We start from the raw sequence: 23181 nt of genomic DNA, 5'->3' as shown, positions 1-23181 counted from the left end.
ATGAAGCATACTCTCCCTGAAGGATGGTTCATCAGAAACCTTAACGTCCAATCGGTAATGTTTCGTAAAAGTGTGAATAGACGACCACACTGCCGCCCTACAGATCTCCTGTCGCGACAGTAACTGACACTCTGCCCAGGAAGTAGCCTGAGCCCTAGTGGAATGAGCTCTGAGACCCAAAGGCACCTGACGCCCTCGGGCTATGTATGCCACGCAAATGGCTTCCTTAATCCACAGAGATATGGTCGCCTTTGACGCTTTGTCTTCCTTCTTTGGGCCACCAAAGAGAACGAACAAATGATCGGAATGTCTGAAGTCATTGGTAACCTCCAGATAACGCAATAAGTCGCACCACACATCCAAAAGATGAAGGTCTCTGTTCTGAGAAGACTCCCGGGACCAGTTAGGGAACCCCGGAAGCTCCAAAGTTTGATTGATGTGAAAGGCTGAAACCACCTTAGGGACAAAGGACGGAACAGTACGTAATGATACCCGATAGTCGTAAATCCGAAGAAAAGGATCCCGACAAGACAGCGCTTGCAACTCTGAGATCTTTCAGGGAAACTCCACGAAGAGGCTCGAAAGGAGCACCATACAGAACTCGCAGGACTAAATTCAAACTCCAATCCGGACACACTGAACAGATAGGCGGGCGCAAATGTTTGACCCCCTTAAGAAACCGAGCAATATCGAGATGCGCTGCCAGCGAACAGCTGTCAAAGTTTCCCTGCAAGGCACCTAGAGCTGCAACTTGCGAGGCCCTGTTGCAGAAAGTCAAGCACCCGATTAACATGCACCGCTAAAGGGTCGCAGGAACGCTGATGACAACACGTCTCAAAAAGCTTCCAAACTCTCACATAGGCCAAAGAGGTGGCTGGACTTCTTGCCTGTAGGAGGGTGGAAATGACTTGCTCTGAATAACCCTTCAAGCATAAATGTCGCCTTTCAAAAGCCAAGCCGCGAGAGTAGCAATCCTCCCGATCTGAAAATATAGGCCCCTGAAGGAGCAGATGCGTTAGATGAGCCAGCTGAAGTGGACCCTCTAGCGCCAAGCGTACTAGATCAGCGAACCACGGATGACGTAGCCACTCCAGAGCCACCAGAATAACCCTTCCCCTGTGCCGCTCTATGCGACGGAGAAGTCGACCTATAAGGGGCCAGGGCGGGAAGGCATACAGAAGAATCCCAGTGGGCCAAGGACACATTAGAGTGTCTATGCCCACCGAGCCCTGTTCTCGGCGACAGCTGAAAAAACGAACTGTTTTTGCGTTTGCCTGCGTTGCCATCAGATCCAGCTGAGGAGTTCCCCATCTTGTGCAAATGAGATTCCACGCCTCGAGAGATAGTTCCCATTCCCCTGGGTCTAGTTGCTGATGGCAAAGATAATCGGCTTGCACATTCTCTACTCCCGTGACATGGGATGCGGCAATGCCCTCGAGATGGCCTCCGCCCAGGTGAACAGAAGACGTGCCTCCAGTGCTACAGTGGGACATCGAGTCCCGCCTTGCCGGTTGATGTACGCCACCGTTGTTGCATTGTCCGAGAAGACTCGCACCATTCTCAACCCTGGTCTCGAGGTGGTTTATGGGCCAGGATCTTTCCATCGCCGACCAGAGCCCTTGGGCGGACCTGTCTGCACACATCGCCCCCCCAACCTGAGAGCCTGGCATCGGTGGAGATTATCAGCCAATTCGAAGTGTCCAAATCCACCTCCCGTTCCAGATTGTCCAGTGACAGCCACCATGACAGACTGGCTCTGGAATCCGGAAGTAGAGGCATTGGTAGATGGAATTGCTCCGACACCGGGCTCCAGCAAGACAAAAGCACATGCTGTAAAGGTCTTAAGTGAGCAACCGCCCAAAGAACCAAGTCCAAGGTTGAAGCCATGGAGCCCAGGACCTGAAGATGCCACACTGTGGGATTGTTCCTTCGAAGAAGGGAATGTATTTGTTCCTGCAACTTCCCTATTCGGTCTGCCGCTAGAAACACTGCCCAGCAAGGATTTGAATTGTTCTCCGAAATAAATCAACTTCTGAGTGGGTTCCAAGTGACTCTTCTGCACATTGATTACCCAACCTAGGGATTACAATGTGAACATCACCATGTGCACCGATCTCTCACAGTCCTCCCGAGACTTCACGCGAATCAACCAGTCGTCCAGGTACAGGTGGACCAAGATTCCCTCCTGACAAAGGCCGCCACCACCATCATCACCTTGGTGAACGTGCGAGGAGCTGTTGCGAGACCAAATGGGAGGGCTCGAAATCTGGAAGTGTCGTCCCAAGACCTTGAACCGCAGAAACCTCTGGTGATTCAGCCAGATCGAAATGTGTAAATACACCTCCGTGAGGTCCAGAGAAGCGAGAAACTCCCCTTTTCAAACCGCGGCCATCACTGTCCTCAGGGTTTCCATACAAAAGCGAGGAACCCGAAAGCAACGGTTCACCTTCTGCAGATCGAGGATGGGCCAAAACATGCCCTTCTTCTTTGGGACCACAAAGTACATGGATTATCGACCTCGTTCCTGTTGAGCTTCCGAAACTGAGACTATAGCTTTGAGCTCGAGAAGTTGTTGTAGAGTCACCCGGACCGCCTCTTGCTTGACACTTGAGGCCATTCAGGACGCCACAAAAACCTTCCAGACCGGGCGCGAGAACTCCAGTGCATACCCGTCTTTGATCACTTCTAAGACCCAGCGGTCTGATGTAATTCTTGCCCATTCCGTGTAAAAGTTGGATAATCTGCCTCCGACTGCTTCGACGATGGAATGGGTGCTCATTGGGGGTTTTTATTACTTCCTGCACCAAGATGTCCCGAATCTCTTCCAGGCCGGCGACCCCCTCGAAAGGACTGCTGGCACCCCGAAGCAGGTTTAGAAGCAGGTGGTGCAGAGTATCTACCCGCTCTGAGGCATCGAGAGTCACGAAAACTAGCTCGAGGAGGGAAGACTTTCTTAGAAGATCTTTTATCTTCTGGCAACCGATTGCTGTTGGATTCGGCAAGCAGCTTTACCAGCTGATCCAGATCCTCTCCAAGCAGGTGCTTGCACTTAAAGGGTAGATTACAAAGCTGGGACATGGAGGTCAAATCCGCCGCCCAATTTCGCAGTCAGAAGAGACGCCGCGCTGACAGTAAGGACACCATACCTCTTGCCGAGGTCCTCACCAGATCATACAAAACATCAGCAACATAAGCGATGCCTGCTTCTAGGTGGGCGGACTGCAGAGCCCCACTGTCGCCCGTACTGGCCCCGGCAGCCGACTCCTTGACCCAACACAGACAGGCCCTCTGCATGAGGCTAGCGCAAACCGCAGCCTGAAGGCTTAGCGCAGCAACCAAGAATGCTCGCTTCAACTGGATCTCCAGCTTGCGGTCCTGCATATCCTTAAGGGCAGCCGCCCCTGCAACCGGGATAGTGGTCTTTTTCGTGACTGCCGAGACCGCGGTGTCCACCTTTGGAATCTTCAGTAACTCCAAAACATCAGACGATAATGGGTACAGTTAGCTCTGCCCATCTTCAAACTGGAATCCAGAGTCTCCCACTTCCGGGTCACTAGTTTGCGAACCTTATTAGGCAGAGGAAAAGATGTTGTGGGACCCCTAATGCCGTCGAGGACTGGATTGACGCCCTCGTTGTCAGATTCTTCTTGAGAAACCTTAAGTCCCAGAACTTCAAGGACTTGGGGAATAAGGGGTCTTAACTCATCCTGCTTGAACAAACGCACCACACTGAGGTCATCCCCCTCTGCAGGAGGGTCATCGGGCTCATCCGGATCATCAGTATCCACATCGGCTGGATCCGGCAGCAGATCCAGGTCTGCTGCCCCTACTACCCCAGAAGCCGGCGTTGCCCCAGACCCCGGGATCAGATCTCATGTACCCTGGGGAGAATCCCCTGTGGGGTGTGCCTGATCAGGGAGGCGCTGACAAGGGTCCATACCCCGACCTCTTTTCTCAGATAGGTCCGAACCTGCCCCCAGGAGACTGGGCCGCTTTACCGCCGAGCATTTCCTTGCCAGGAAAGCCTGGTGCATAAGGACAAATTCTGGGGAAAACCCCTCCGAGTCCCCCTCCCCCACTGGAGAGTCGGCTGGGGTGATATCATCAGTTCCCCCGGTGAGGTCTTCCCTCACCGGGGCTAGAACAGGCAGAGAATCCTCATCTCGCGAAGCTGAAGGTGATACAGACACTCCGTCCCTGAGGAAGGAGGCAAGAAGCCCTGAAGAGCCCTCTAACCCCGGGGAACACGCTGCGCATAAGGAGGCCGCATCTAACGCCTGGTCACGTGACCCACACACGCGGCAGGCCTGCGATTCTGTTCTCGGTCCCATCTGCAGCAGTGCACCGATAATCTGAAGTGAAATAGAGAAAGGGCGCGAATAAAAAAAGAAATGCTCGGTGCCGGGACGTGAGAAAATTTCAGTCAGGCCTGGCCGGAAAAAACAAACTTTTCATGCTGCGGGCTGAGGAGAAAAAAATGCGCGCAGTCGTGCCGCGGGAAAGGAGCCATTCTATAGTAAAATCGCAAGGCCCCCAGCAAGGAAGCGGTGAGTAAACAAGGCACACGAAGAAAAAACTCACCCTTGCCCTCAGAAAACGACCCGGAGCCCAGGGAGCTGAGGGGAACATTGCTGACAGCTTCCTCGGCCGGCCTTAAAAGACCTGGTCTCTCATACACCTCTCCTTATCTTTTTTTTTTTAAATTAAACTTTACCAAGAGAAAGAGAAAAGCTGTTGCAGGAGACAAGGGAGCAGCTGTAGCAGAGACGGTGGTGAGTAGCCAGGAGCCCCTGGTGGTCAGACACTGAACTGTGGCGGGCAAAACCCTGACAGGAATATCCAATTCCCCGGACACCCGGCTTCTACTGAGGGATGGCCCACAAAGGCACCTAACACCTCAGGAAGCGACCGTAAACCAAAAAATTAAATTCAAACTAACTAAATAAAAAATATAACTAAAGACTGCAGGTGTGCATCTGTACCACCCACTGGAGTCAGAGAAATACTGAGTGACTGCAGGTGGCACTCTCGTTATGTAGCTGTGCCCAAAGTTCTAATTGTTCTCTGACTCCACTTGCTGGTAGGGATACACAACCTACTTTTCTAGACTGATCTGGGTATGTTCAGGAACCAGCATTTTGCTTTTTAGTTTCATCCTCTTTCAACAAAGGAAACTGAATAGCCTCAGCCATTCTCTGCACAAATCCGGCAAAGCAGAGGTCCTCCAGAGGGGACTTCCTTCTCTCTGGTAAAGTAGAGGGGTTGGAGGAGAGATCTATTGATTCCTCTTCTTCAAGAACACCTTCAGATTTATAGTCGCATCCTCAAGAGAACTCTGAGTCACAACCTTACTGGTACGCCAGTGGCAAAGACCCAGATGTTGCCTGTTCCACAGACATGGCCTCAGAGCTGTCTCAGGAAGCAGCCTCCTCCCAAAGAGCTGCAGATCACAATTGGGTCAGCTGTCATTGATACTGATTCCTCTCCAGAAACCAGTATCGGTATGAATATCAAAGCAAGGCCACCAGGCAGCTGCAAAGACTTGAGCAATGGCTGGACATCAAACTGTGTCAACACTGATGCATCACATCTCCTTGTCCAAGGCCTGATGGATCTTTCTGTCCAGCTCCCCTTCAAAGACTGCTAATGCCAACACTAACCAGAAGGCAGGAGAAGTGGCACATCTTCCTGAGAAATCAGAAGGGTATCAATGCAGACATCTGGTCCCCTGAATATTGACGCAGTTCCTAGGGCTGCATTGAGGATGAACTCTCCTCTCTACTAGACAGCTTCAGGGATTCATGGCTGCAGCCAGAATGTCCCCATGCTTCTTTACCTTCACTCGATGCTTGACATCGGAACTTGTCAATACCGGAATCAAAAAGGCGGTCTATTAGCCAATGCATCAGTACACATCAGTATGAACAATTGGAGAGAATAACAGAACTGACACCATTTATAAGATCACAGTCTCATATGGCAAGTGAATATACGGTTTATTTACAGTGCTATGCCTTTTTTGTTTTGTTAAGAATATCAGTCATTCTAGAAAGTCACAGCTGAATTACATAGTGTTCTTAAAATCACAGTAAATTATGAAGTATTGGGAGGGATGGGGGGCGGGGGGGACGGACTTGGGAAGACAGGTGAGCTATTTGGGGTGGGAAGTCGAGAGTACAAGAAACAGACTCTTGACTTGTAATTAGTTGCATTTGTAGCCATATGGGTAGCTCACCTGGAAGAGGAATAAAGGGGACCTTATTCTTTGTAAAATAAATAGTTTGTCTTGTACCACTGTTGTTTTGATGGTTCTCTCAATAAATACATTCAACATAAAATCACAGTAAAATTTTAAAGCTATTAGCATATTCCAAAGTCACTGACTTCACAACTGTGGCAAAGCTGGATCCTTATAAAAGAGCAAATGTCTGCAGTTTTTTATCATTCAAGGGTTAAATGAACATTATTACAAAGAAGGAGTGCAATGAACATTACAAGGAAAGAATTAGTGATTAGAATAATTAATTAAGAACCACGAGAGATGGGGTCAAATTCTGTGATTGCCTCTGACACTTGCTGGGACTTCAGAAGTCACTTTATTTCCCATTGTTTCAAATACCCAATTAAATGTAAGTTCTTTGCAGAAAGGACTCATTGCACTTGCATGTAAGGTTTTGAAAAGTGTCCTAGTTTAGGGTGCTCTATACATAACAGATGTCCATATTCAGAGCCATTTAGCCAGATAACTCACTAGCTATCCGACTAAATGCCGACTTTTGAATATTTTGGGCACTTATCTGGCTAAACTTTAGCCATTATCTCATTATTCAGCTAAAATTTAGCAGGATAATGTAGGGGCATTCCAGGGAGGAGTTAGGTTAGCCAGATAAGTTATCCAGCTAATTCTAATATTATCCAGCTAACTTTGCAATCCAGCCAGTGACTGATTATGGACCTCATAAAAGCCAAATGATTATGGACCTTATGGAGGCCAATATTCACTAAACCGGTGAGCAGATGAGTTATCCTTCTCAAGTTAGCCGGATAACTTGTCCTGATTATTCAGCAGGATAAACAATATTGTCAATATTGTTTTATTAATGTTTTACATGCATTTTTAATGGAAATTTTATGGATGTATTTTATGGGATCTCCACTGGACAAATTTTATAAAAGATGCAGACTATAAGATTGTTTACATAAATAAAATAAAATAAACGTCCTGTTAAATGTACCCATCTGAAGTTATCTGGCTACATGTAGTCAAATAACTTAAAAACCTATCTGGCTAGGGTTGAATATTAACAGCTAGGTTTTAAAGTTATCCAGCCACATGTTGCCAGATAACTTGAGCTTTAACCCGCAATATTCAAAGGAACATAGCATTTAAGTGGCTTTCAAAAAAAAAAGTGTAACAAAGGACTGGTAGCCCCAAATCCCTGACCACCACCCAATATGTGAAAAAGTGGCCCTGCTGGGCGAGCCACCCATTTTCACCAACTCTGCCAACATTTAAAAATATAATTGTGGTTGGGGTCAAGGGCCATCCTCCCCACTTTTCCACTTTTTTTTTTACTCACTCCCCAGTCCAGCATATTTTGTAAAGGAAGGTTGGGGTGGGGAGGGAGATAGAGAAAGGGGTCATTCTTTACAAAATATGCCAGACTGGGGGAGCAGGCAAGGTGAGGCCGGACTTCCTGCTGCTCTCCACAAATAGAGGAGGAGTGTACAGTCAGTGGCTCCAGCTGCCAGATCCACTAAGGGAAGAAAGACACCAAGGTCCATCCAGTGATTGACCCATCGGTTTGGGAATTCAAAACCCAACTGATTCAGTTCCAAAGCAGAAAATAAAATCAGTCCCACCAGGATGCCTCGGCCTATGCTCCACTGGGAATTTGGACCTAAAGCCTTCCCAGGAACAGCCTACTCCTAGCTGCAGCACCAGTCCAACATGTCTGCCCCATCTGCTGGAGACAGCAAAATACTGAAGAGCTAAAGACAGCACAAGACTCCAGTAGGGAGAGTGAAGTCAGTATTGAGCATTTTTTCTGTCTCCATCTGCTGAAAGAGGGACATAAGCCACTTGTCTGAACTGGTCTGACACGGATGATACGGAAGTTGGCATGTAACTGGATAACCTGTGATTTATCCGGCTAAATGCCTTTGATGATTGATCCCTCAATAATTAAGTTAAGTAATATAATTAAATTGTTATATGGTTATATAATCAATGGACATAGTCTTACATTTGTGCTATAATTTATCATAAAACATAGGGTTTTAAAAAAAATTACCGTACTTTGTTTTCATAATCTGTAATTACTGGCAAAATGACAAGTAAAATTAATCAACTGAGAAGCTGGAAGCCAATATCCAGTAGGCCGTTTAGAGGACATGTTATCCGGCTACAGATAGCCAGATAATTTGTCCAGTATATATGTAGCGGAATAAACATCCCGCTGAATATACTCGCTTAAAGTTATCTGGCTACATGTAGCCGGATAGCTTTAACCCTAAATGGCCATTGGTTGAGTATGACTGGTTAGGTCTAAAGTTATCCGGTCTCATATGGTCGGATAACTCGCTACTTATCCAGCTATCTTCAGAGATAGCTGGGCAAGTAGCACATCTAACTAGATAAATGATGCCTGACCGACATGCCGCAAATGCGCAGTAGAGAGCAGCTCTACTGCGCATGTGCGGGCGAGCACGTCGGTCTTAGGCAGGGTAAGGAAAAAAAAACATGGCGGCGGGTGGCAGCGGCGGTAGCGGCAGCGGCGGCGGTGGCAGCGGGCGGCGGTAGCAGCGGCGGCGGTGGCAGCGGGTGGTAGCGGGCGGCGGTAGCGGCGGCAGTAGCGGCGGCGGTGGCAGCGGGCGGCGGTAGGCGGCGGCGGTAGCGGCAGCGGGCGGTAGCGGCAGCGGCCAGTAGCGAGGGAGGGACGGACTGAGTGGGAGGGAGTGGGAGGGACGGAGAGAAGGAGTGGGAGGGAGTGACTTAGTGAGAGGGAAGGACTGAGGGAGGGACTGAGGGAGGGAGGGAGGGATTGAGTGAGGGGGAGGGACTGGGAGGGAGGGACTGAGGGAGGGAGGGATGGATTGAGTGAGGGGGAGGGACTGGGAGGGAGGGATTGAGTGAGGGGGAGGGACTGGGAGGGAGGGACTGAGGGAGGGAGGGAGGGATTGAGTGAGGGGGAGAGACTGGGAGGGAGGGACTGAGAGGGGGAGGGACTGAGGGAGAGAGAGAGAGGGAGGGAGGGAGTGAGAGGGAGGGACTGAGTAAGAGGGAGGGAGGAGTGGGTGAGTGTGTGGGAGGGAGGTAGGTAGGGGGTGGGGAAGAGTGAGGGGAGAGGGAGAATGAGGGAGAGGTGAGAGACAGGGATGTGAGTAAGTGGAAGGGGGAGAGGGAGAATGAGGGAGAGGTGAGAGACAGGGATGTGAGTAAGTGGAAGGGTAAGAAGTTGTGGAGCAGAGAAAAAGGGAGTGGAGGAGGGCTGAGGGGGAGGGGATGGGATTGAGAGAGGGTGGGGAGTGACTGAGGGAAGGGGAGAGAGGTGGGAGTGACTGAGGGAAGGGGAGGGAGGTGAGAGTGAGGGGAAGAAGGCAGTGGGAGACAGAGGGTGAGTAAGACTGAGTGGAGGAAAGGGGAGGAGTGAACGAGGGGAAGGGGGAGAGAGGGAGAAAAAGTGTAGAAGGTGCTGTGTTAGAAAATGGACTGAAAACAAAATGTAATGTAGCCCGTTTTAACGGGCTTAACGGCTTGTCTTACTATAAAAAAAACCCAAGTCGTGGGTCTCCCAATCTGATGTGTCGTTCCCCCCCTCCCCCCGCGAAATCCTTTAAAACTTAGAAACTGTTAAACTTTCCTAAAACAATCACCGCGGGCCCAGGCCTGGGCCTTCCCACACAGTCATTTCCATGGCTGATAGCCTCGCACCCACCTGCAAAATTGGCCCCCTTTTATTTGTCAGCAATCCCGGACGCTTCCAGTGTAACTTAGTCTATTAGCAAAGTAACGCTTCCAGCGTTATGTAAATAATAATGCTGGAAGCGTACTATTTCGTGGAAAGTACGCTTACTATGTTATCTGTCTAAATGGCTTTTGAATATGGTCTCCCTAAAGTTTTGCAACAGAAAACAAAACAGGGAGAAGCGCACCATCACCATAGCAGCATGTCATTCAAAGTTGTAGTTAACAGTCTTTGTATGACAAAATTATAAAACTTCCACCACAAAATCAAATAATTTGGAATTCCCAACTTTTATAAAATAAAATAAAAAATTGAATTGTTTTTAACATTTGGCTGTTGTGAATATAGTAAAGCTAAAACTGTTCATATTTCTAATTAACAACTGCAGTATATAGCTGACAATAGCCATTACACGTAAAACACTCTTGAATTTCCTACTAGGGTCTTAAATTGTGACCTACCTACAAATCATTTTGGGATTGTAAATTGCTAGTCTAAAGATTTCATAGTCTAAAACTATAGTCCCCTAAATGCAAAAAAGTACTTACAGGCCAAGGCTGTGGAACAGAATTAACTTCAGGAGTATGGAAATAAGCTACTCCATTGTGGTAAGTATAAGGGTAACCAGTTGAAGTAGTTAAATACATTGTCCCAGCTGCTGGCATTATACTGGAACCTGCAATAAACATTTACACATAATATTAAAAAAATTAAATGAGTAATTCAAAAGGAAGAGATGGCATTACAATTTTGAAAAATAGTACAATGCTATAAGAATGTTTGTAGGACATTCTGTTAATAATACTAATATGGCATCTCACTGCAGTTAAAGGTCTTGCTGTAGCTAGCAAACGTTCTGTCCTCGGCACCATTCTGTGACAGACACATCCTGCGTCTTCAGGAAAAGATAATTATATAGTACATCATCTTTTGAAATTTCAATTGGCTCTTCTTCACACTTGTTACTACTTACAAAGACTCCAGTTTTCTCCATGACCAGTACAGCTAGTAAGTTGCACTACTAAAATAGGGAACAAATTTTTAGGCATAAAAATACCAACATTTGACTTCTAGTGATGTCGCGGACAAAGACAGGCACCTGAAATTTAAGTTCTGACCACATCTCAGCAGAATCGGTGCAAAAAACTTGCAAGAAAACATGATCCCTAATTAAAGCAAGGACACAAAAGCAGAAACAGATAAGAATTACCTAAAATGGAAAGGCACAAGAATGCACCTAGAAAGCAGCAATGGCGACCCAAGCTTTCAGAAGTTGAAAGAGGAGGCAAAGTGATGCATATAGGGAAAAATAACCCTTGCTGTAGTTACACAATGTTAGGTTCTATCTTAAGAGTTACCACCCAGGAAAGAGATCTAGGCATCATAGTGGATAATACATTGAAATTGTCGGCTCAGGGGTAGATTTTAAGAAGCATTTACTCAAGCAAAACTGGTTTTTGCTCGAGTACGTAACTCCTTTGAAAATGACCCCCTAAGGGTGCTGTGGCAATCAAAAGAACAAACAGAATGTTAAGAATTATTAAGAAGGGAATGGGAAATAAAACGAGGGATGTCATAATGCCTCTCTTTCACTCCATGGTGAGACTGCATCTTGAATACTGTCTGCAATTCTGGTCGCCGCATCTAAAAAAAGATATAGTTGCACTGGAGAAAGTGCAGAGAAGGATGACCAAAATAATAAGTGGCATGGAACGGCTGCCCTATGAGGTAAGGCTAAGAAAGTTAGGGCTGTACAGTTGGAGAAGAGACGACTGTGGGGGTGGGTATATGATACAGGTCTACAAAATTATGAAAGGACTTGAAAAAGTTAATGTAAATCAGTTATTTACTCTCTCAGGTAATAGAAGGACTAGGGGGCACTCCATGAAGTTAGCATGAAGCTCATTTAAAACAAATTGAAGAAAATTCTTTTTCACTCAGTGCATAGTTAAACTCTGGAATTCAATGCTAGAGGATGTGGCAACCTCTTCAAGTCTCTATAAAGTGGGTCTCACCGGCTCAATTCAGAAAAGGATGGAAGTTCCACCGATTGATTCAAATGGAAAGAAGAAACTACCTTCGGAAGAAAGGAAGGAACCGTCCGTAACGATATCCCGGAATCCGAAATCCTCAAGAAGGGTTCTCTGCAGGATAACGCCTGAAGCTCGGAGATCCTACGAGCAGAAGAAATAGCTACCAAAAACACCACTTTTAGAGTAAGATCTTTCAATGTTGCCCTTTTCAAAGGCTCAAAAGGCTCAAAAGGTCCTCAATGCTGTGAGGACCAAATTTAGGCTCCAAGAAGGACAAGGGTGTCTTACCGGCGGGCGTAAATGCTTTGCTCCCCAAAGATACCAGACCACATCCTGATGCGCCACCAACGGTATGCCCTGTATGGAACCGCGCAAACAACCGAGAGCTGCTACTTACACCCGCAATCCCTTGGCCAGACCGGCTTTTAGGAAAAATAAGATATCCGATACGGACGCCCGGGTAGGACCAACCCCATGCTCCATGCACCAGGATTCGAAGACCTTCCATACCCGGACATACAACAGGGAAGTGGACGAATTACGAGACCTCAAAAGCATAGCCACCACCACGTCGGTATAACCTTTTCCCTTCAGACGTTGCCTCTCAAAAGCCATGCCACTAGACAAAAGTGATCAACCTGGTCAAAACAGACGGGATCTTGATGAAGAAGGTTCGGAAAATCCCGGAACCGTAGAGGCCCTGCCACCTTCAGGTTGACCAGATCTTCGAACCATGGACGGCTTGGCCATTCCGGAGCCACGAGAATCACGGTCGTCGGATTACCTTGCCTATCAGAGGCCAGGGTGGAAATACATAAAGGAGTACTTTTGTCGGCCAGGGGAGAACTAGGGCATCCACCCCCCTCCGCTCCTGTCTCTCGGCATCGACCGAGGAAGCGGGGTGCCTTGGCGTTCCTGAACGTCGCCATCAGATCCATGCCGAGCATGCCCCACTTGTCGCAGATGAGTTGATAGGCCGCGTCATCCAACTTCCACTCTCCAGGATCCAAACAGTGATGACTGAGAAAATCTGTGTGAACGTTGTCGACATCGGCTATATGAGACACCGTGTTGCTGACCAGGAACTGCTCCGCCCAGCTGAACAACTGCTGAGCCTCCGACGCCATTGGTTGACTCTTGGTTTCCCCTTGGCAATTGATGAAGGCAACGGTCGTTGCATTGTCGGACAGCACCCGGTCTGACTTCCCGTGGAGGAGTGGAGGGAAGGATTGCAACGCAAAGCACACCGCTCTAGTCTCCAAGCGATTAATCGACCAACCCACTTCCTCTCTGGACCACTGCCCCTGAATGGACTTTCCCAGACACAACGCTCCCCACCCAGAGATTGGCATCCATGGTCACCACTGTCCACTTGGGAATTACCAGAGGTACTCCTCGGCTCAGGTTGTCGTGGAGCAACCACCAATCCAGACTGGAACTTGCCGAATTGGTCAGCAGTAGGGGATGATGAAATTGCTCGGATACCAGGCTCCACCAAGAAAGCAAAGCTGATGCAAAGGGCGCATATGCGCAAACGCCCACGGCACCAATTCCAGAGCAGAAGTTATGGAAACGAGAACCCGTAAGTAGTCCCAAACTCGCGGAGGCCGCTTGGACAAGAATTCCCGAATCTGTCCCTGTAGCTTGAAAATGCGTTCTGTAGTGAGAAACTCTCTGCTGTGCTGAGTGTCGAAAAGAGCCCCCAGGAACTCCAAGGATTGCGAAGGGATTAGATGACTCTTGGCCATGATGACCACCCATCCTAGGGCTTGCAACAACTGAAGCACCAGGGGAACCGCGGCGCGACAACTCGCCTCAAATTTTGTGCGGATCAGCCAATCGTCCAGATATGGATGTACCAGGAAGGTACAGAGAAGGGCAACCAAAATGATAAGAGGAATGGAACAGCTCCCCTATGAGGAAAGACTAAAGAGGTTAGGACTTTTCAGCTTGGAGAAGAGACGGCTGAGGGGGGATATGATAGAGGTGTTTAAAATCATGAGAGGTTTAGAAGGGGTAGATGTGAATCGGTTATTTAGTCTTTCAGATAATAGAAAGACTAGGGGGCACTCCATGAAGTTAGCATGTGGCACATTTTAAACTAATCGGAGAAATTCTTCTTCACTCAACGCACAATTAAACTCTGGAATTTGTTGCCAGAAGACATGGTTAGTTCAGTTAGTATAGCTGTGTTTAAAAAAGGATTGGATAAGTTCTTGGAGGAGAAGTCCATTACCTGCTATTAAGTTCACTTAGAGAATAGCCACTGCCATTAGCAATGGTAACATGGAATAGACTTAGTTTTTGGGTAATTGCCAGGTTCTTATGGCCTGGATTGGCCACTGTTGGAAACAGGATGCTGGGCTTGATGGACCCTTGGTCTGACCCAGTATGGTATGTTCTTATGTTCCCTGTGCAACTGTGCTGCCACCACCACCATTATCTTGGTGAACATCCTGGGAGCAGTTGCCAGGCCGAAAGGAAGAGCCTGGAACTGATAATGGTGTCCTAGGATAAAGAACCTCATGAACATCTGGTGGACGGACGGGATCCCGATGAGTAAATACGTCTCCGTCAGATCCAGGGACGCAAGAAATTCCCCCTCTCGAACCGACGCTATGACCAACCGCAAGGTCTCCATGCTGACCCGCTTGATGTCCAGGATGGGCCGGAATGTCCTTTCTTTCTTTGGTACCACGAAGTAAATGGAGTAGCGGCCCTTTCGCTGCTCCGCTGGCGGAACAGGTATAATGGCGCCGAGCTGAAGAAGTAGGTGCAAGGTTTCTTCCACTGCACGACGCTTTGTCGCGTAACTGCATGGGGAGACCAGGAATCAGTGTTGGAGGCACCGTGCAAAATCTAAAGTGTAACCTTATCTTATCACAGATAGCACCCACTGGTCTGATGTGATCCTGGCCCAATCCTCGTAAAACAGGGACAATCTGCCCCCTACCACCGGGACCAAGGAGTGGACCGGCCACCCATCAATGGGAAGGCTTACCTCCCTGCGCAGACTGGGTACTACCCGGTCTGCCGAAGCAGCGCCCGCGAAAGGACTGGGACCATGACTGTTGGGCAGACATCCCAAATGAGCCTTAGAAGAAACGTCCGCCGACCAGTTTCACAAACAAAGCAACTGACGGGCATAGACAGCAGAGACCATGGAATGGCCCGACATCCTCAGCAAATCATACAGAGCGTCAGCGCTGTAGGCGATCACCGCCTCCAGGCGACCCACCTGGGTCCCCCTCCGCCTCTACCCCCCTCGGGGGCTGCGAAGGTAGAGCCTGATCCTCCTCTGTATCAGTCGTATCAGAAGAGGTGTCTGGAGCACCCTGAGGTGTCACAGACCTTCAAGGGATGCTTTGATCTAGGAGCCCCCCTGCTCCCTTTCAGCTTGGATCATTTCTGTGTTGGATCAGGCTGCTCCGAGGCAGGCAATTTGCCCAAAGACTGCTTCTTATGTGCTTTCCTAGTCTTAAAGGCCTTGTGCAATAACAGCACAAAGTCCGAAGAAAAAGAGGAGGAAGAACTGTCAGACAAATCATCGGGGTCGTCCCCCTGAGGAGTAGGATCCAGAGGCCCTCCAAAATTCGAAAATTGAGGCATTTTATCCCTCGGAGCTGGGTGCTGTGGTGACAAGGGCGGGAGAATCTCCTCCCCCACCGCAAGGTGTGGCACCACGGCAATAGGATCAAAATGGCGCCCGTTCCCATGCTTAGCGGGAACGGGAGAGTAAATGGAGGCTAGTCACTAAAAGCCTGTGCCATCGAGCTGACCCACACTAACACTGCACCGGGGGCTGTGGACGGTCCCTCCCCCCCAGGGAGACAGGAGTAGCAGAGCCCGTCCCTAGACAGACGCGCACACCGAGCCGCACGCACGGCAGGCTGACCGGCACAGCATAGCAGGCACAGAAATAAATGACAAAAAATAAAGTACCTCACTCAAAGTGTCGCGAAAAGCCCCGTACTGCCCGGCAGAGAAGGGAAAGCGCACAAATCCCCCCAAACGGCTCAGCTCAAATTAATACAATCGCAAAAATCTTTTTTTTTTTAACTTTGTCAACTTGCCTTGGATCCTGGACTCTCTGGGGTGAATGAACCGGGCTCCCCGGTATCACCCCAGGTGCTGCCTAACAATGGCTAATAGGGCCCTCGACCCCTAGCCGCAGCTGCCTCAAACACCAGGGATGGTCCCCTCAGGACCTGACAACCCCCTGGGAAGCTGAAGGTCTTTCCTTCACCTGATAATGTCCATCTTCAGGAACGTCTTCCCTACTGAAAGCCTTACTATTTTAAAATCATATTTGTCTAAAAACCTGATTGTACTGCCTTTCCAACTAACAGGCCAATACAGTAAAGTGCGGCCACGGTTACCCTGCTTCTAACCCGCTTTCTACTCACAATTTGGCCGCGTTAGTCCAACCTGCGATTCACTATCCCTTTTAACCCATCCTTACCGCCTCTTTAAATCAACGGGTAACCCTTTCCGCCCGCGGCATGTATATGAGATGTAAACGATCGGATTAGATATTCCCTCCCATACAGTAACGCGTGCCCCGATTATTGCTTTTTAAACCTGCAGTTTTGCCGCGCGTTTAACCTGCTAATTTACTGCCTACCGCTACCCCTGCGTTAGTGTGGAGCATCAGGCAAGTCGAGATGAAATTTCACCGGCCACAGAGCAGCCCCAGCCAGCCCCGCTTCACTGCCTGACCCCCTCACTCCCCGGGACAAGACCGAAGTGAATCAGGCAAACTTTCCACCAGCCCCCGCTCACCTGCCCTGGCCGCATCCATCTCCCTCGCTGACAGCTCCAGAGCAGCCCCAGTCCTCTCTCCCCTCCTCCCGGGGACAGCCAGCGGCGACAGCGGGCGCTCCCCATGGCTCCCTATTCTCTAAAAGGTAATGTGCATGCCGTGACCTCGGATGTCGCATGCCGTGACCTCGGACGTCCAGCCGGGTGCTCAGGTCACGGCGTGTGATGTCCGAGGTCACGGCATGCACTCATTACCTTTTAGAGAATAGGGAGCCTATACAGTAAAATGGATTGTGCTTCATGGATGCATGTTGGACGCGGTTTGCATTTGCATGCCATTTAAATAACAGTATCGAGCGGTATGTGATCTAGACTGTGCGTGCGGCAAACGCAGGTGCGCCCAGCACTAACACACCTCTTCTAATGCACCTTACTGTATCGGCCCGTAAGCAAATAACACTGACAGTGAGTTTTGCATACTGATGGACTGTGGGTGGCACCTCAGAGTATAGGGCAGAGTCTGTCAAAACTTTCTCTGTCTCCATCTGCTGGGGGGAGGCAAAACCCAGGAGTCTGGACTGATCCTGGTACGTACAGGGAACTCTGGACTTCATTACTAGAGGATGTGGTTACAGCAGTTCGTGTAACTGGGTTTTAAAATGTTTTGGATAAGTTCCTTGAGGAAAAATCCATAAACTGCTATTAATTAGTAAGCAATAGTAGCTTGAGATTTATTTAATGTTTGGATACTTGCCAGGTACTTGTGACTTGGATTGGCTACTGTTGGAAACAGGATACTGGGCTTAATGGAACCTTGGTCTGACTCAGTATGGCAATTCTTATGCTATTATGTTCTAGAGCAGTGGTTCTCAACCGGTGTGTCGTGACACACCAGTGTGTCGCCAATCACCAGCAGGTGTGTCGCGGCTCCCGGTGTTCCACTGCCCCCTTGTGCTTCCCTTCTCCGTAGGGGTGGGGCTGAAGAATGGAGAGACACTGCACGCCATCACTGGAGGCCAGGCCAGCAGGGCTGAAGAGTAGAAAGACCTGCGTGCCGCCAGCGGGACTGAAGAATGGTGAGACACTGCGTGCTGCTGCCGGCAGCTGAAGAATGAAGAGACGCTGCGCGCCGCCACCAGCGGCTGAAGAGTGGAGAGATCTGTGCACCGCCGCCGGCAGGGCCAAAGAATGGTGAGATGCTGCGCGTCGCTGCCGGCGGCTTAAGAGTGGAAAGACTTTTGCACTGCCGCCGGAGGCCAGGCCGGCGGGGCCGAAGAGCGGAGAGACCCTGTGCACCGCGGGAGGTGGCTGGAGAGACACTGCATGCCGCCGGAGGTCAGGACAGAGGCTGTTGAGAAGCAGAGGCCAGGCTTATTGGGCCAAACAATGAGAAGAGGCTTCATATGAGCTTGTGTGTGTGTGTGTTTGGTAGAATGGGTGCCTAGGTGCATGAGAGGGAGCTTTGTGTATGTGTGTATGTGGTAGAATGGGTGCCTGAGTGAGAGCTTGTGTGTGTGTGTGTTGTAGAATGGGTGCCTGGGTGCATGAGAGGGAGCTTTGTGTATGTGTGTGTGTGGTAGAATGGGTGCCTGGGTGCATGAGTGGGAGCTTTGTGTGTGTGTGTGTGTGTGTGTGTGTGTGTGTGTGTGTGTGATAGAATGGGTGCCTGGGTGCGTGAGTGGCAGCTTTGTGTGTGTGTGTGTGTGGTAAAATGGGTGCCTCGATGCGTGAGTGGCAGCTTTGTGTGTGTGTGGTGGAATTGGTGCCTGGGTGCATGAGGGAGAGCTTGTGTTTGTGTGTGTGTGGTAGTATGGGTGCCTGGGTGGTGAGTGGCAGCTTTGTGTGTGTGGTGGAATTGGTGCCTGGGTGCATGAGGGAGAGCTTGTGTTTGTGTGTGTGTGGTAGTATGGGTGCATGAGTGGCAGTGTGTGTGTGTGTGTGGTACAATGGGTGCCTGGGTGCATGAGTGTGTGTGTGTGTGTGTGTGTTAGAATGGGTGCCTGGGTGCATGAATGTCTGTGTCTGTGTGTGTGTGTGGTACAATGGGTGCATGAGGGGCAGTGTGTGTGGTTGTAAGTGACACGGTATGTGTGAGCTTGTATGTAAGTGACAGAACATGTGTGTGATTGAGAGAGACTGGTCAGGGAGGTGACTGGTGTGTGTGTGTGAGAGAGAGACAGAGACTGGTCAGGGAGGTGACTGGTGTGTGTGTGTGTGTGTGTGTATGAGAGAGACAGAGATTGGTCAGGGAGGAGACTTGTGAGTGTGTGTGAGAGACAGAGACTGGTCAGGGAGGTGATTGGTGTGTGAGTGTGTGTGAGAGAGACAGAGACTGGTCAGGGAGGTGACTGATTGTGTTTGTGTGTGTGTGTGTGTGTGTGTGTGTGAGAGAGAGACAGAGACTGGTCAGGGAGGTGACTGGTGTGTGTGTGTGTGTGTGAGAAAGAGATACTAGTTAGGGAAGTTACTGGTCTGTGTGAGACAGAGACTGGTTGTGACAGGTTGTGGGAAGAGGACTGTGAGGACAGAGCTTCAGCAGCCACTACTGCTTCTGGTGAGTGCTATTGGCCTGCAAGGGAAAGGAGTAGGAGAGTTGCTGGAGGGGGTAAGTAAAGGCAGTTTTTAAAGTTTATTTTTCTTGATTGACTGCCATTTTAATTATTGGGTATTATGTGATGTGTCTGCTGTTTTGAAATATTTTATTGATATTTGGACAATTTTTAATAATTTTTATGAGTTTTTAATTGTTGGATGTTATTCTGTTCATCAGCTGTTTTGTAGCATTTATTAGTATAGTTTTACAATTATTTCTAAGTGGGTATCTATCTATAGCAGCTTGGCTTGCTTTGTTTTCCTAATAGGAAGTGTATTAGTGTTTAGGGCCTGGTTAAATATTTGTAGTGGTAAATTACTGTCTTTTCATAAGGATGGGTATTGTTTTTATTTAGATGTCATCAGATCCAGAATATCTTTTTTTCTATGGTGAGCTGTACGGGTAATGCCCTAGTTCTGCTTTGCACCTATTTTTGGGGGTCGAGGTGGTTCCTGAGGATGCAGAATGTATATTTACATTTTGCCCCGTGACGGTCACATGTTCAGTGTGTCACGCATGTGAGAACCATCTGTCAGGTGTGACCTGGCCGAAAAAAGTTTGAGAACCACTGTGCAGCGCTTCTCAACCTGTGTGTCGCCAAACACCGGCAGGTGAGTTGTGTCTCCTGGTTTCCCACTGCCCATTGTACTTCCCTTCTCCCAGCCCCCGCGGGCCAATTGGAAGCCTTTCTTCCTACCCCCATTGCCCACTGGGAAGCCTCCTTCATTCTGCCTCCCCCCACGCAGGCCAATTGGAAACCTCCTCCCTTCTACCTGCAAGTGGGAGTAGGAAGAAGGGAGGAAGCCTTTGATTGGCCGGTGAGGCAGGCATCAGAATGCCTGGGGGTGGGGTGGGAGGAATAGAAGTGTTGAACTCCGATGAAGCAAGGCTGCCACGGGACCGTGGAGGTGAAGAGGAAACCTGACCCCGACCGAGGCCACCAGAGAAGCCCATCTCCGTGGTGGCGAAGAGGAAACCGGACCCCGACCAAGCAAGGCTGCCACAGCCTGTGGCAGCGAAGAGGAAAGCCGACCCCGACCGAGGCCACCAAGGGAGCCCATCCCCGTGGTGGCGCAAAAAGAAGGCCCGCCGGAGTAAAGCCGCGGCGGAACTGGAGCCCATCCCTGCAGTGAAGAAAGAATACATTTTTGGTGAGAGCGGGTGTGTCTATGTATGAATGAGTGCCTGGGTGAGAGCTTGTGTTATCTGTGTATGAATGAGTGCCTGGCTGAGAGCTGGTGTATCTGTGTGTGAATGGGTGCCTGGATGAGAGCTGGTGTGTGTGTGTGTGAATGAGTGCCTGGGTGAGAGCTGGTGTGTCTGTGTGTGAATGGGTGCCTGGGTGAGAGCTGGTATGTCTGAGGCTGTGAATGGGTGCCTGGGTGAGAGCTGGTGTGTCTGTGTGTGAATGAGTGCCTGGGTGAGAGCTGGTATGTGTGGGTGTGAATGGAAGCCTGGGTGAGAGCTGGTGTGTGTGGGTGCCTGGGTGAGAGCTTGTGTGTTTGGGTGTGAATGGAAACCTGGGTGAGAGCTTGGGTGAGAGCTTGGTTGCTTGGGTGAGAGCTTGTGTGTATGGGTGTGAAAGCTTGTGTCTGTTTGTGTGAATGGATACATGGGTGAGAGCTGGTGTGAATGAGTACTTGGGTGAGAGCTGGTGTGAATGGGTGTGAATGGTTGCCTAAGTGACAGCTTGTGTCTGTGGGTGTGAATGGATGCATAGGTAAGAGCATGTGTTTGTGGGTGTGAATGGCTTCCAGGGTGAGAGCTGGTGTGAATGGGTGCTTGGGTGAGTGCTTGTGTCTGTGGGTGTGAATGGATACATGGGTGAGAGCTGGTGTGAATGGGTGCTTGGGTGAGAGTTTGTGGGTGTGTATGGAAGCCTGGATGAGAGCTTGTGTCTGTGGGTGTGAATGGATACATGGGTGAGAGCTGGTGTGAATGGGTGCTTGAGTGAGAGCTTGTGGGTGTGAATGGAAGCCTGGGTGAGAGCTTGTGTCTGTGGGTGTGAATGGATACATGGGTGAGAGCTGGTGTGAATGGGTGCTTGAGTGAGAGCTTGTGGGTGTGAATGGAAGCCTGGGTGAGAGCTTGTGTTTGTGGGTGTGAATGGATGCTTGGGTAGAGCTTGTGGGTGTGGGTGTGGATTGTGCTTGGGTGAGAGCTTGTGTGTGTGGGTGTGAATGGGTGCCTAAGTGAGAGCTTGTGTCTGTGGGTGTGAATGGATACATGGGTGAGAGCTTGTGTCTGTGGGTGTGAATGGGTGCCACGGTGAGAGCTGGTGTCTGTGGGTGTGAATGGGTGCCAGGGTGAGAGCTGGTGTGAATGTGTGCTTGGGTGAGAGCTTGTGTGTGTGGGTGTGAATGGGTGCCTAAGTGAGAGCTTGTGTCTGTGGGTGTGAATGGATATATGTGTGAGAGCTGGTGTGAATGGGTGCTTGGATGAGAGCTTGTGGGTGTGAAAGGAAGCATGGGTGAGAGCTTGTGTTTGTGGGTGTGAATGGATGCATGGATGACAGCTTGTGTCTGTGGGTGTGAATGGGTGCCAGGGTGAGAGCTGGTGTCTGTGGGTGTGAATGGGTGCCAGTGTGAGAGCTGGTGTGAATGGGTGCTTGGGTAAGAGCTTGTGTGTGTGAGTGTGAATGGAAGCCTGGGTGAGAGCTTGTGTCTGTAGGAGTGAATGGATGCCTGGGTGAGAGCTTGTGGGTGTGAATGGAAGCCTGGGTGAGAGCTTGTGTCTGTGGGTATGAATGGATGCATGAGTGACAGCTTGTGTGTGTAGGTGTGAATGGAAGCCTGGGTAAGAGCTGGTGTGAATGGGTGCGAGAGCATTTGTGTGTGATTGAGAGCTTGTATATAAGAGACCATGAGTGTGATTGAGAGAGAGACTGGTCAGGAAGATGACTAGTGTGCGTATGTGAGAGAGAGACTGGTCAGGAAGATGACTGGTGTGAGAGAGACCGAGACTGGTTGTGGGGTCTAATTGGGGGTGTGTGAGTGACTGGTTGTGGGAGCTAAGGAAGAGGATTGTGAGGACAGAGCTTCAGCAGCCCTTGCTGCTTCTGGTGAGTGCTATTGGCCTGGAAGGGAAAGGAGTAGGAGAGTTGTTGGAGAGGGTAAGTAAAGGTGGCTTTTTAGATTTATTTTTCTTGATTGACTGCCATTTTTGTTATGGTCATGGACCCTTGGGCCGGCTGAAACGGTAGATGTTATACTTTGGGAACCCACAGGAAGCGTCACAGCCGGGAGGTGGCGCTGAAGAGACTCTGGAGAAGACTTCACCACTGGAAGCCCGAGATCCCCCAGGGGGAGCCCGTAGGAACCCGGACCTCTTGGACTTAGGCGGGACCCTATGCGACCAAGGAACCGGGCAGCAGCCTAAGAGGCGGACAATGAGGATGGTTGGGCCCAGGAGGCTGGAAGAGTCTTCACCCTCGGAAGCCCGCGGCTCCCCCGGGAGGAGCCCGTGAGAGCCCGAGCCGCTGAGACTTAGGAGAATCCTCTGGGCCAGCAAGTACTGGATACCTGAGGTGGTGGAAGAAGCCGAAGTCGGAGTCCAGGAGCGAAGCCGGGTCAGAAGCCAGAGATCCAAATCAAAGCCAGGGGCGGAAGCTGAAGACAGAGTCGTGGGACGGAGCTGGGTCGGAAGCCAGAAGTCAGAAGTCAATACCAAAACCAGGGATGGAAGCTGAAGACATAGTCTGGGAATGGAGCCAGGTCAGAAGTCAGAAGTCAGCAGAGACGATGCAGAATCCAAACGCAGCAACTAGTAACTCAGGGGAACTGAGCGAACCTCGTTGCAAGGCCCCATCCTAGTGAAGCTGCAGGGT

General features: G+C 49.8%; 1 protein-coding gene across 2 annotated transcripts in view; it reads right to left on the bottom strand.

The window, feature by feature from the left end:
* BOLL (boule homolog, RNA binding protein) overlaps positions 1-23181 on the bottom strand; it is a 725867-nt gene that overhangs the window by 385620 nt on the left and 317066 nt on the right. For both annotated transcript variants that reach the window (XM_029606045.1, XM_029606046.1), the window contains exon 6: positions 10517-10644. In XM_029606045.1, coding sequence (XP_029461905.1) covers positions 10517-10644 — 128 coding nt within the window. The remainder of the gene's footprint in view (positions 1-10516; positions 10645-23181) is intronic.

Source organism: Rhinatrema bivittatum, chromosome 6, assembly GCF_901001135.1.
Source record: "Rhinatrema bivittatum chromosome 6, aRhiBiv1.1, whole genome shotgun sequence".
In the NCBI taxonomy this organism is placed as follows: Eukaryota; Metazoa; Chordata; class Amphibia; order Gymnophiona; family Rhinatrematidae; genus Rhinatrema; species Rhinatrema bivittatum.
Note: the sequence above shows the minus strand (reverse complement) of the source record. Positions and strands in the feature narration are given on the sequence as shown.